At 48.2% G+C, this 13,274-nt stretch overlaps 1 protein-coding gene across 2 annotated transcripts in view; it reads left to right on the top strand.

Annotated features, from left to right (window-relative positions):
* The window catches only part of LOC139576638 (clathrin heavy chain 1-like), a 39,770-nt gene that overhangs the window by 22,498 nt on the left and 3,998 nt on the right, over window positions 1–13,274 (top strand). For both annotated transcript variants that reach the window (XM_071402935.1, XM_071402936.1), the window contains exons 6-29: window positions 3,612–3,785; window positions 4,042–4,239; window positions 4,530–4,730; window positions 5,385–5,537; window positions 5,837–5,959; window positions 6,320–6,457; window positions 6,544–6,708; window positions 7,161–7,341; window positions 8,167–8,330; window positions 8,614–8,739; window positions 8,915–9,057; window positions 9,241–9,475; window positions 9,565–9,687; window positions 9,786–9,931; window positions 10,091–10,274; window positions 10,435–10,627; window positions 10,979–11,136; window positions 11,246–11,410; window positions 11,516–11,623; window positions 11,746–11,913; window positions 12,008–12,157; window positions 12,289–12,420; window positions 12,548–12,658; window positions 12,763–12,933. In XM_071402935.1, coding sequence (XP_071259036.1) covers window positions 3,612–3,785; window positions 4,042–4,239; window positions 4,530–4,730; window positions 5,385–5,537; window positions 5,837–5,959; window positions 6,320–6,457; window positions 6,544–6,708; window positions 7,161–7,341; window positions 8,167–8,330; window positions 8,614–8,739; window positions 8,915–9,057; window positions 9,241–9,475; window positions 9,565–9,687; window positions 9,786–9,931; window positions 10,091–10,274; window positions 10,435–10,627; window positions 10,979–11,136; window positions 11,246–11,410; window positions 11,516–11,623; window positions 11,746–11,913; window positions 12,008–12,157; window positions 12,289–12,420; window positions 12,548–12,658; window positions 12,763–12,933 — 3,810 coding nt within the window. The remainder of the gene's footprint in view (window positions 1–3,611; window positions 3,786–4,041; window positions 4,240–4,529; window positions 4,731–5,384; window positions 5,538–5,836; window positions 5,960–6,319; window positions 6,458–6,543; window positions 6,709–7,160; window positions 7,342–8,166; window positions 8,331–8,613; window positions 8,740–8,914; window positions 9,058–9,240; window positions 9,476–9,564; window positions 9,688–9,785; window positions 9,932–10,090; window positions 10,275–10,434; window positions 10,628–10,978; window positions 11,137–11,245; window positions 11,411–11,515; window positions 11,624–11,745; window positions 11,914–12,007; window positions 12,158–12,288; window positions 12,421–12,547; window positions 12,659–12,762; window positions 12,934–13,274) is intronic.

The following is a 13,274-nucleotide window of genomic DNA, read 5'->3' as shown; positions in this document are numbered from 1 at the left end:
TACCTCCTTTGTCCCACCCCCCACACATGCGGTGACCTCACCCATTGAGACCAGCATGTCCAGAGATACAACCTCTCTTATCATCACCCAGTGCCTGGGCTTGCCTCCGCTGTACCCACGCCCCACCATACCCCTGTCTGCACATTATGCCCAGAATCTATTCTACCACGCCCATAAATCTGCTCCTTTTATTCTTTGTCCCCAACGCTCTAGGCGACCAGTTTTGATAGCCTTTAGCCGCACCCTCATCCTACTACTCCTCTGTTCCTCGGGTGATGTGGAGGTAAACCCAGGCCCTGCATGTCCCCAGTCACCCTCATTTGTTGACTTCTGTGATCGAAAAAGCCTTGGCCTCATGCATGTCAACATCAGAAGCCTCCTCCCTAAGTTTGCCTTACTCACCGCTTTAGCACACTCTGCCAACCCTGATGTCCTTGCCGTGTCCGAATCCTGGCTTAGGAAGGCCACCAAAAATTCTGAGATTTCCATACCCAACTATAACACTTTCCGTCAAGATAGAACTGCCAAAGGGGGAGGAGTTGCAATCTACTGCAGAGATAGCCTGCAAAGTTCTGTCATACTTTCCAGGTCTATGCCCAAACAGTTCGAACTTCTAATTTTAAAAATTAATCTCTCCAGAAATAAGTCTCTCACTGTTGCCGCCTGCTACCGACCCCCCTCAGCTCCCAGCTGTGCCCTGGACACCATCTGTGAATTGATCGCTCCCCATCTAGCTTCAGAGTTTGTTCTGTTAGGTGACCTAAACTGGGATATGCTTAACACCCCGGCAGTCCTACAATCCAAGCTTGATGCCCTCAATCTCACACAAATCATCAAGGAACCCACCAGGTACAACCCTAAATCCGTAAACATGGGCACCCTAATAGACATTATCCTGACCAACCTGCCCTCCAAATACACCTCTGCTGTCTTCAATCAAGATCTCAGTGATCACTGCCTCATTGCCTGTATCCGCCACGGGTCCGCGGTCAAACGACCACCCCTCATCACTGTCAAACGCTCCCTAAAACACTTCTGCGAGCAGGCCTTTCTAATCGACCTGGCCCGGGTACCCTGGAAGGATATTGACCTCATCCCGTCAGTTGAGGATGCCTGGTCATTCTTTAAATGTTACTTCCTCACCATATTAGACAAGCATGCTCCGTTCAAAAAATGCAGAACCAAGAACAGATATAGCCCTTGGTTCACTCCAGACCTGACTGCCCTCGACCAGCACAAAAACATCCTGTGGCGAACTGCAATAGCATCGAAGAGCCCCCGCGATATGCAACTGTTCAGGGAAGTCAGGAACCAATACACGCAGTCAGTCAGGAAAGCAAAGGCCAGCTTTTTCAAGCAGAAATTTGCATCCTGTAGCTCTAACTCCAAAAAGTTCTGGGATACTGTAAAGTCCATGGAGAACAAGAGCACCTCCTCCCAGCTGCCCACTGCACTGAGGCTAGGTAACACGGTCACCACCGATAAATCCGTGATAATCGAAGACTTCAACAAGCATTTCTCAATGGCTGGCCATGCCTTCCTCCTGGCGACTCCAACCTTGGCCAACAGCCCCGCCCCCTCCGCTGCTACTCGCCCAAGCCTCCCCAGCTTCTCCTTTACCCAAATCCAGATAGCAGATGTTCTGAAAGAGCTGGAAAACCTGGACCCATACAAATCAGCTGGGCTTGACAATCTGGACCCCCTATTTCTGAAACTGTCCGCCGCCATTGTCGCACACCCTATCACCAGCCTGTTCAACCTCTCCTTCGTATCATCTGAGATCCCCAAGGATTGGAAAGCTGCCGCGGTCATCCCCCTCTTCAAAGGGGGAGACACCCTGGACCCAAACTGTTACAGACCTATATCCATCCTGCCCTGCCTATCTAAGGTCTTCGAAAGCCAAGTCAACAAACAGATCACTGACCATCTCGAATCCCACCGTACCTTCTCCGCTGTGCAATCCGGTTTCCGAGCCGGTCATGGGTGCACCTCAGCCACGCTCAAGGTACTAAACGATATCATAACCGCCATCGATAAAAGACATTACTGTGCAGCCGTCTTCATCGACCTGGCCAAGGCTTTCGACTCTGTCAATCACCATATTCTTATCGGCAGACTCCGTAGCCTCGGTTTTTATAATGACTGCCTTGCCTGGTTCACCAACTACTTTGCAGACAGAGTTCAGTGTGTCAAATCGGAGGGCATGTTGTCCGGTCCTCTGGCAGTCTCTATGGGGGTACCACAGGGTTCAATTCTCGGGCCGACTCTTTTCTCTGTATACATCAATGATGTTGCTCTTGCTGCGGGCGATTCCCTGATCCACCTATACGCAGACGACACCATTCTATATACTTCCGGCCCTTCCTTGGACACTGTACTATCTAACCTCCAAACGAGCTTCAATGCCATACAACACTCCTTCCGTGGCCTCCAACTGCTCTTAAACGCTAGTAAAACCAAATGCATGCTTTTCAACCGTTCGCTGCCTGCACCCGCACGCCCGACTAGCATCACCACCCTGGACGGTTCCGACCTAGAATATGTGGACATCTATAAGTACCTAGGTGTCTGGCTAGACTGCAAACTCTCCTTCCAGACTCATATCAAACATCTCCAATCCAAAATCAAAGCAAGAATCGGCTTTCTATTCCGCAACAAAGCCTCCTTCACTCACGCCGCCAAACTTACCCTAGTAAAACTGACTATCCTACCGATCCTCGACTTCGGCGATGTCATCTACAAAATAGCTTCCAATACTCTACTCAGCAAACTGGATGCAGTTTATCACAGTGCCATTCGTTTTGTTACTAAAGCACCTTATACGACCCACCACTGCGACCTGTATGCCCTAGTCGGCTGGCCCTCGCTACATGTTCGTCGTCAGACCCACTGGCTCCAGGTCATCTACAAGGCTATGCTAGGTAAAGTGCCGCCTTATCTCAGTTCACTGGTCACGATGGCTACACCCACCCGCAACACGCGCTCCAGCAGGTGTATCTCACTGATCCATCCCTAAAGCCAAAACCTCATTTGGACGCCTTTCCTTCCAGTTCTCTGCTGCCTGCGACTGGAACGAATTGCAAAAATCTCTGAAGTTGGAGACTTTTATCTCCCTCAACAACTTTAAAAATCTGCTATCCGAGCAGCTAACCGATCGCTGCAGCTGTACATAGTCCATCTGTAAACTACCCACCCAATTTACCTACCTCACCCCCCATACTGCTTTTATTTATTTACTTTTCTGCTCTTTTGCACACCAGTATCTCTTCTTGCACATGATCATCTGATGATTTATCACTCCAGTGTTAATCTGCTAAATTGTAATTATTCGATTTATTGCCTACCTCATGCCTTTTGCACACATTGTATATAGATTCTCTTTTTTTTTTTTTTCTACCATGTTATTGACTTGTTTATTGTTTACTCCATGTGTAACTCTGTGTTGTCTGTTCACACTGCTATGCTTTATCTTGGCCAGGTCGCAGTTGCAAATGAGAACTTGTTCTCAACTAGCCTACCTGGTTAAATAAAGGTGAAATAAAAAAATAAAGAAAAAAATAAGGCCCATACAGAGGGTATAATCTCTGTATCCCCGGTTTCTCTGTCCTCAGATTGGCACCAAGCACGGTGTGATCTACCTGATCACTAAGTATGGCTATATCCACCTGTACGACCTGGAGTCAGGAGTGTGTATCTACATGAACCGCATCAGCGCCGAGACCATCTTCGTCACCGCCCCCCACGAACTCACCTCCGGCATCATCGGGGTTAACAAGAAGGGACAGGTAAGCATGTCAGACCCATTAGAATTACAATACGGATGTATACAACAGGATCTCTATGGTCATTTTGTTATGGGTGGATACCAGGGAAAGCATGTACACATATACACATTATCCAGCTAAATAAAACTTATTTATATATATTTTTTTATTCGTTTTTGTGTCATGTTCTTTCTTATGTTTATTGAAAATCATCACAGAAAATGAGTTATTAATCCATTGATTGATTTGATTCATAAATGTTCTGCATCCCCCTCAGGTGTTGTCAGTGTGTGTGGAGGAGGAGAACATAGTGAACTATGCCACCAACGTGCTGCAGAACCCAGACCTGGGCCTGAGGATGGCTGTGCGTTCTAACCTGGCCGGGGCTGAGGAGCTGTTTGCCAGGAAGTTCAACACACTGTTCGCCCAGGGCTCCTACTCCGAGGCTGCCAAGGTGGCCGCATCCACACCCAAGGTAGGTCAGACGCCAGGACTAGGGGAGGTGATCTGTTAGGTTGGTTTGGGCTGAAGGAGGGTTGCAAAATTACAGTTGGAAGAGTCCTAGAATCAGGAGGGAATAAGCAGTAAATACGGAAACCCCCAAACAGAATTTCTGGAAAAACTGAGAATTTGGGGAAGGTTACTGGAATTTTGTAACACTAGGAGGGGAAAATACAGTCTCTTTCTGGATCCTCCTTAGCCTTGCTATACACTTAGCAACAATAACATTTAATTACTGCATCTTATCCTCTTCCTCTCCTCCAGGGTATCCTGCGCACAGCGGAGACCATCCGTAAGTTCCAGAGCGTGCCAGCCCAGCCGGGCCAGGCCTCTCCCCTGCTGCAGTACTTTGGCATCCTGCTGGACCAGGGCCAGCTCAACAAGTTTGAGTCTCTGGAGCTGTGCAGGCCCGTGCTACAGCAAGGACGCAAGCAGCTGCTGGAGAAGTGGCTGAAAGAGGACAAGGTAGGACTGACTGGAGATGGAGCAGTGGATTGGGCAGCCTTGTTACTATGCTCACACACACACATCAAGACTAAGACTGTGTGTATGTAAACAGAAGTCCCCCACGGGCCTCCCGAGTGGATCAGTGGTCTGAGGCACTGAATCACAGTGCTAGCTGTGCCGCTAGAGATTCTGGTTCAAGTCCAGGCTCTGTCGCAGCCGGCCGCGACCGGGAGACCCATGGGGCGGCGTACAATTTGCCCAGCGTCGTCCGGGTTAGGGGAGAGTCTGGCCGACAGGGATGTCCTTGTCCCATTGCGCACTAGCGACTCCTGTGGCGGGCCAGGCGCAATGCGTATGGTGTTTCATCCGACACATTGGTGCGGCTGGCTTCCGGGTTAAGAGGGCATTGTGTCAAGAAGTAGTGCGGCTTGGTTGGGTTGTGTTTCTGAGGACGCACTGCTCTCAACCTTCGCCTCTCCCAAGTCCGTACGGGAGTTGCAGCGATGAGACAAGACTGTAACTAGCAATTGGATACCACGAAATTGGGGAGGAAAAAGGGGTAAAAATAAAAACAGTTCCCCCCTCCATAGTCTGTCAATCGATTCCCTTTGTGCTTGTATATTTACCCTGAAATTGCAGTATAGCTAAAGTTGATGTGTTGCGTGTGTGTAGCTGGAGTGTTGTGAGGAGCTTGGTGACCTGGTTAAGGCAGTAGATCCTACGCTAGCCCTCAGTGTCTACCTCAGGGCCAACGTACCCAGCAAGGTGATCCAGTGCTTTGCTGAGACCGGACAGTTCCAGAAGATAGTGCTCTACGCCAAAAAGGTACACTTCACTCTGAGAATGGATGGACTGTTTTAGTAGTACATTTGATTGATCTGAAGTACCTAGTTTTAAAATGTCAGCTTGCCCATTTGTCTTGTCAGATGACAGCATTATGTGGACTCTCCTCTCTCGCTCTCTCTCTCCCTCCCCTCTTTCTCTCTCTCCACTCTTTCCCCCCTTACTCTCCCCCTTTTTTCTCTTTCTCTCCCCCTCTTTCCTCCCTCTTTTTTCTCTCTCCCCCCTCTGTTCTCTCTCTCTCCCCCCTCTCTTTCTCTCTCTCCCCCTCTTTCCTCTCCTAGGTGGGCTACTCTCCAGACTGGGTGTTTCTGTTGAGGAATGTGATGCGGGTCAGCCCAGACCAGGGTCTACAGTTCTCTCAGATGCTGGTGGCAGATGAGGAGCCCCTGGCCAACATCAACCAGGTAACACACAGCACAGAAACACAGACACACAGGCCAGTGAGGGGCCTCCCCGGTCTGTTATTTTTCCTTTTTAAGGGCATATCAACGTTCCCCTCCTCTTGTCTTAACTGGCTCTGGCTAAAAGTTGCCCACAAGCATAGACCTATGGGCCCTGGCCAAAAGTAGTGCACTGTATAGGGAATATGGTGCGAATTTGGGACATACCCCTAGAATCAGCAGTTTAGAGGTAACTTCATCCTATCTAATCCAGCAATGCACTTCCTTATTCAGCAGGATTATGTCCTTGTGACTCTTGATTACCTCTTTCTCTACTATTATTGGCTGCTAATGTCCCCCCTCTCTCTCTCGTGATTGGTGTAGATAGTGGATGTGTTCATGGAGGGAAGTCTGATCCAGCAGTGTACCTCCTTCCTATTGGACGCTCTGAAGAACAATCAGCCAGCCGAGGGACACCTACAGACACGCCTACTGGAGATGAACCTCATCCACGCCCCCCAGGTACAAACACACACACCTTTCATAATGTTTGTTGTGTTTCTGTTGGTGCAATATGTGTTGTAATTGGTGGTTCTGTGTGTATCCAGGTCGCCGACGCGATCCTTGGCAACCAGATGTTTAGTCACTATGACCGTGCCCACATCGCCCAGCTGTGTGAGAAGGCTGGACTGCAACAGAGGGCTCTAGAGCACTACACTGACCTGTTCGACATCAAACGGGCTGTCGTACACACACACCTGCTCAACCCTGAGGTACGTAGGTGTATGTGGGCTGGGTTCAAATGTAATTAATCTATCTATCTATCTATCTATCTATCTATCTATCTATCTATCTATCCCCAAGCCATAAGACTCCTGACCAGCTAATCAAAGGGCTACCCAGACGCCTCTTTTACGCTGCTGCTACTCTCTGTTTATAATCTATGCATAGTCACTAACTCTACCTACATGTACATATTACCTCAACAAACCGGTGCCCCCGCACATTGACTCTGTACTGGTACCCCCTGTATATAGTCTCGCTTGTTATTTTACTGCTGCTATTTAATTATTTGTTACTTTTATTTTCTACTTATCTATTTTTTTTCTAAACCAACAATGCTTTAAGAAGTTACGGGCTTATAAGTAAGGTTTACACCTGTTGTATTTGGCACATGTGACAAATAAAATTTGATTTGTGTTAACCCTCTCCTCTCTCCTTGTAGTGGCTGGTGAACTTCTTTGGCGCCCTGTCAGTAGAGGACTCAGTAGAGTGTCTTCGGGCCATGTTATCAGCCAACATCAGACAGAACCTTCAGCTGTGTGTCCAGGTGGCATCTAAATACCACGAGCAGCTGGGAACAAACACCCTGGTGGAGCTCTTTGAGTCCTTCAAGAGCTACGAGGGTACGTCTGGGTCTTGCTTCTCTTATGTTTAAAAACGTGTCGGCTTGTGGTCTATGTGGTCCAGCTATTAGAGCCACAGAACCTGGCACACATGCACAGCTTAGGATGCTAGAGCCTAGGATTGCTAGAGCCTAGGATTGCTAGAGCCTAGGATGCTAGAGCCTAGGATGCTAGATCAAATCAAATCAAATGTATTTATATAGCCCTTACATCAGCTGATATCTCAAAGTGCTGTACAGAAACCCAGCCTAAAACCCCAAACAGCAAGCAATGCAGGTGTAGAAGCACGGTGGCTAGGAAAAACTCCCTAGAAAGGCCAAAACCTAGGAAGAAACCTAGAGAGGAACCAGGCTATGAGGGGTGTCCAGTCCTCTTCTGGCTGTGCCGGGTGGAGATTATAACAGAACATGGCCCAAATGTTCATAAATGACCAGCATGGTCAAATAATAATAATCACAGTAGTTGTCGAGGGTGCAGCAAGTCAGCACCTCAGGAGTAAATGTCAGTTGGCTTTTCATAGCCGATCATTAAGAGTATCTCTACCGCTCCTGCTGTCTCTAGAGAGTTGAAAACAGCAGGTCTGGGACAGGTAGCACGTCCGGTGAACAGGTCAGGGTTCCATAGCCGCAGGCAGAACAGCTAGAGCCTAGGACGCTAGAGCCTAGGACGCTAGAGCCTAGGACGCTAGAGCCTAGGACGCTAGAGCCTAGGACGCTAGAGCCTAGGATGCTAGAGCCTAGGATGCTAGAGCCTAGGCTACCATATGTTTTCACAGGGAAACTAGGAAACCTATTCAATTGTGAAACGGTGTTCTTCCTCTCCCAGGTCTGTTCTACTTCCTGGGCTCCATAGTGAACTTCAGTCAGGACCCTGACGTCCATTTTAAATACATCCAGGCGGCCTGTAAGACAGGGCAGATCAAGGAAGTGGAGCGCATCTGTAGAGAGAGCAACTGTTACGACCCGGACAGGGTCAAGAACTTCCTCAAGGTACGGGGGCTACCCCAGCAGTGTTGGTTAGGTGAATGTTTATTTGTAAGTCGCTCTGGATAAGAGTGCCTGCTAAATAATTAAAATGTTTAAAAACAAATGTTTAGCCTGGAAGACTACAAACCAGGTTCACTAGCTTTCAGTTACATGTAAGATCGGAAGTGACACGAACCAGACTGAATTCTCACCTTTCACAGTTGTTTCATGGGATATCAGCTTCCTTTTGCAAATGTAATGAAATGTAACTATTGATGTTCTGTGTTGCCTCTCTCTCCCCCATCAGGAGGCTAAATTGACAGACCAGCTGCCGTTGATCATAGTGTGTGACCGCTTTGACTTTGTCCATGACCTGGTGCTCTATCTCTACCGCAACACTCTGCAGAAGTACATAGAGATCTACGTTCAGAAGGTAAGAGCCATCCGCCTGGCAGTAGGCCCAGTGAGGAACACAGCACTGCAGGGCAGGAAGAGAGGATGAGAGATACCTTTATTGTTGGTTTTACCAATAAATAGCACTTTTTTGTTGTTGTTGCTGTAATTGCCATTACCTGCTATTGCCTCGCCTTGACGTGTGTGTACTGTAGGTGAACCCCAGCCGTCTGCCTGTGGTGATAGGAGGTCTGTTGGATGTAGACTGTGCTGAAGACGTCATTAAGAACCTGATCATGGTGGTGAGAGGACAGTTCTCCACTGATGAGCTGGTGGCAGAGGTGGAGAAGAGGAACAGGTACAGACACATCACTTACGCATGTGGTCTCCCAACATTGTCGGCTCCTATTCTTCAAATAGGGAGAACACTTTGTCAGAACTTTAAGGCTTGTCCTTTCCCCCTGGTGAGGCAATGCCTCAAAGATCCCAGACAAAATGTTTCACGAGGGTTTCTCAAAAGGAGATTTTGTGTGTGTTCCAGACTGAAGCTGTTGTTGCCGTGGCTTGAGTCTCGTATCCATGAGGGCTGTGAAGAGCCGGCTACCCACAATGCCTTGGCTAAGATCTACATTGACAGTAACAACACCCCGGAGCGCTTCTTGAAGGAGAACACCTTCTACGACAGTGCTGTAGTGGGGAAGTATTGTGAGAAGAGAGACCCCCACCTCGCCTGTGTCGCCTATGAGAGGGGCCAGTGTGACCTGGACCTTATCAAGGTCTGAACACACACACACCACACCGCACACACCCACGGGAGATGACTATGATGCATTGATTGGTTTGGTTTCATTGTGCTCTGCTGTAGGTGTGCAATGAGAACTCCCTGTTCAAGAGTGAGGCTCGCTACCTCGTCCGACGGAAAGACCCAGAACTATGGGCCAACGTTCTCGAGGAGAACAACCCTTATAGACGCCAACTCATAGACCAGGTAAGTACAATACCCTCTGATAACACTATGTTGGTATCTCCCTGTGTTCTGACCTGTATCTCCCTGTGTTCTGACCTGTGTTTCATTGTGTTTCCCAGGTGGTGCAGACCGCTCTGTCAGAGACCCAGGACCCAGAGGAGGTGTCTGTGACAGTCAAGGCCTTCATGACAGCTGACCTGCCCAATGAGCTCATCGAACTACTGGAGAAGATTGTACTGGACAACTCAGTCTTCAGCGAGCACCGGTCAGTCACCACGCACACACAAACACTTTTCAAACACTTTACTTGGCCTCGCATTTAAATATGGAGGTTGAAAAGACTCAAATATTTCAAATGTTCTACGACTACCTGTAGTTGGAAGTCTTATCTAGCCTCTGTGTGTCTTCTCTGTTTCTCCCCCAGAAACCTCCAGAACCTGTTGATCCTGACGGCCATCAAGGCAGACCGGACGCGTGTGATGGAGTACGTCAACCGCCTGGACAACTACGACGCCCCCGACATCGCTAACATCGCCATCAGCAACGAGCTCTTCGAGGAGGCTTTCGCCATATTCAAGAAGTTTGACGTCAACACCTCCGCCATTCAGGTTAACAAGAGTCTGAAGATAATGCAAAATATTTAGCTAATCATTGTACCCTGTTTTGTTTCAATGCACCAGCAATACTTTTCTTGACTTTTCTTTCTGCACCTTACAAATATTTGATCATTGGACGTCTTTATTTATTACTGACCAACTGTCTCTCTAGGTCCTGATCGAGCATATCAGTAACCTGGACAGAGCCTATGAGTTTGCAGAGCGTTGTAATGAGGCCGCGGTATGGAGTCAACTGGCCAGAGCCCAGCTCCAGAGAGACCTGGTTAAAGAGGCCATCGATTCCTACATCAAAGCTGACGACCCGTCAGCCTACATGGAGGTGGTCAGCGCTGCCAGCAAGAACAGTAAGACAACACATCACACTGTGTGAGGGACAGAGGAACACGGAAAAGCAAGGAAACTGAGGCAGTAGCGGGGATAAGTCCAACAAGGCAGTAGCGGGGATAAGTCCAACAAGGCAGTAGCGGGGATAAGTCCAACAAGGCAGTAGCGGGGATAAGTCCAACAAGGCAGTAGCGGGGATAAGTCCAACAAGGCAGTAGCGGGAATAAGTCCAACATGGCAGTAGCGGGTATAAGTCCAACATGGCAGTAGCGGGGATAAGTCCAACAAGAGTTCACTTGAAGCCTCCTATGCACTGTATGTGTGTATAATGTATAGAATTTATGGTGTGTGTGTGGTTGTGTGTATTTTAGATAACTGGGAGGACCTGGTGAAGTTCCTTCAGATGGCTCGGAAGAAGGCCAGAGAGTCGTATGTAGAGACAGAGCTCATCTTTGCTCTGGCTAAAACTGGCAGACTGGCCGAACTAGAGGAATTTGTCAGCGGCCCTAACAATGCCCATATACAACAGGTAAATGTGTCAAATACGTACAATATGCACATTTATCAACATGGAACGTTCTGTTCGCAGAGACCTTTGGTTTCAACTTTGAACTCACCCTCTCTTTCTCCTCCTGCAGGTGGGAGATAGGTGTTATGAAGAAGGGATGTACGATGCTGCCAAGCTGCTGTACAATAACGTGTCCAACTTTGCCCGCCTGGCGTCCACGCTGGTACACCTAGGAGAGTACCAAGCTGCTGTGGACAGCGCCAGGAAAGCCAACAGCACACGCACCTGGAAGGAGGTACAGCTAAACATTCTTACACACACATGTTATGCTGTACGTACGTGTAAGTCATTTGTCGGGTTGTGTATCATGACTTCGCTCGATCTCTCTCTCTCTCTCAAGGTGTGTTGTGCGTGTGTGGATGGGGAAGAGTTTCGATTGGCTCAGATCTGTGGTCTACACATTGTTATCCACGCTGATGAACTGGAGGAGCTCATCAGCTACTACCAGGTAAATCCCCTGAATCACTTTAACCTACTGGTGTCCTCTATAGTTTAGTACCAGGTAAAGGGAATGTTTTCAGATAGTTTAGGTGTCTGTGGTTAACTCATGTTCGTGTCTGTGTGTATCAGGACCGGGGTTACTACGAGGAGCTGATAGGCCTGTTGGAGGCCGCGTTGGGTTTGGAGCGCGCTCATATGGGAATGTTCACAGAGCTGGCCATCCTCTACTCCAAATTTAAACCCCAGAAGATGAGAGAACACCTGGAACTCTTCTGGTCCCGCGTCAACATCCCTAAGGTGTGTCTCTCTCTAAATAAATAAAACGATTGTAAATATTTCTCTTTTCCCCCATATCTGTCTGTGAACTCACTTCCTGTGGTTGTCCAATCAGGTGCTGCGAGCGGCGGAGCAGTCCCATCTGTGGGCGGAGTTAGTGTTTCTGTATGATAAATATGAGGAATATGACAACGCTGTCCTCACGATGATGTCACACCCTACGGACGCTTGGAAGGAGGTGCAGTTCAAGGACATCATTGCCAAGGTAGCACGACCTCATCGGTTCTCACTCACGAAACAGTTGAAAACCTCACTGAAGGGCTGAAGGGATTCTAACCACAACTGTAGCCACCTCTCTCCGCAAGGAACTTCATTGTGTTGTATGACTCTTTCTAGGTGGCCAATGTGGAGCTGTACTACAAATCCCTTTCCTTTTACCTGGACAACAAACCTCTGCTGACGAATGACCTTCTGACCATACTGTCACCACGGTTAGACCACAGCCGCACGGTCAGCTACTTCACCAAGGTAATCAGTCAAAACACCTGTCATTAAACCCGGAATAGACTGAGAAACATGTTCCCACAATACTACAACCCTGCAAATTTAGCAGCAACGCAAGACCAAATAATATGACGCTTGCGTGGGTCTCCAGGTTAACCAGTCGAAGTTGGTAAAGCCTTACCTGAGGTCAGTTCAGAGTCATAACAACAAGGGAGTCAACGAGGCCCTCAATAACCTGCTGACAGAGGAGGAGGACTACCAGGTGAGGGAGTGTGTGTGTGTTCTAGTTATGCTCTTATGTTGTTCTATGGCACTATGTGTTGTGGTCTCCAGGAAGCATGACTTGTATGTCTGTTTTGTCCATAGGGTCTGAGGGCGTCTATCGATGCATATGATAACTTTGACACCATTGGTTTGGCCCAGAGACTGGAGAAGCATGAGCTGATTGAGTTCAGACGCATCGCAGCATACCTCTACAAAGGCAACAACCGCTGGAGACAGAGCGTGGAACTCTGCAAGAAGGACAAATTATACAAGGTTAACATTTTTGGGGGATACTAGTTGTTCCTGCCAAACCAGCACCTAGATCCAGATGCACACTATATCTTTTTTAACTTTTTTAACTTTTTTTAACACTGTAAATATTTTCTGCGACCTTTTCACACTTCACTCTACTTTGACTAGAGCCTGATGGGGGCACTGTTTCACTTTGGAGGATGGAAATAGTGAATATTTAGTCAAATGCAACCTGTTGAAATACGTGTCTTCCTTCAGTTTTCTCCTCTGTAGTTTTTCAGCTTTGGAATGATGTAACCACTGGTGCAACATCTGTGAGAATCAAAATGTTCCCGTGTTTCATCATCCACCCATCCATCCAT

This window comes from Salvelinus alpinus, chromosome 5 (genome assembly GCF_045679555.1).
Source record: "Salvelinus alpinus chromosome 5, SLU_Salpinus.1, whole genome shotgun sequence".
Classification (NCBI taxonomy): domain Eukaryota; kingdom Metazoa; phylum Chordata; class Actinopteri; order Salmoniformes; family Salmonidae; genus Salvelinus; species Salvelinus alpinus.
The sequence above is the reverse complement of the archived record's forward strand: the minus strand, read 5'-3'. Positions and strand labels throughout refer to the sequence as shown.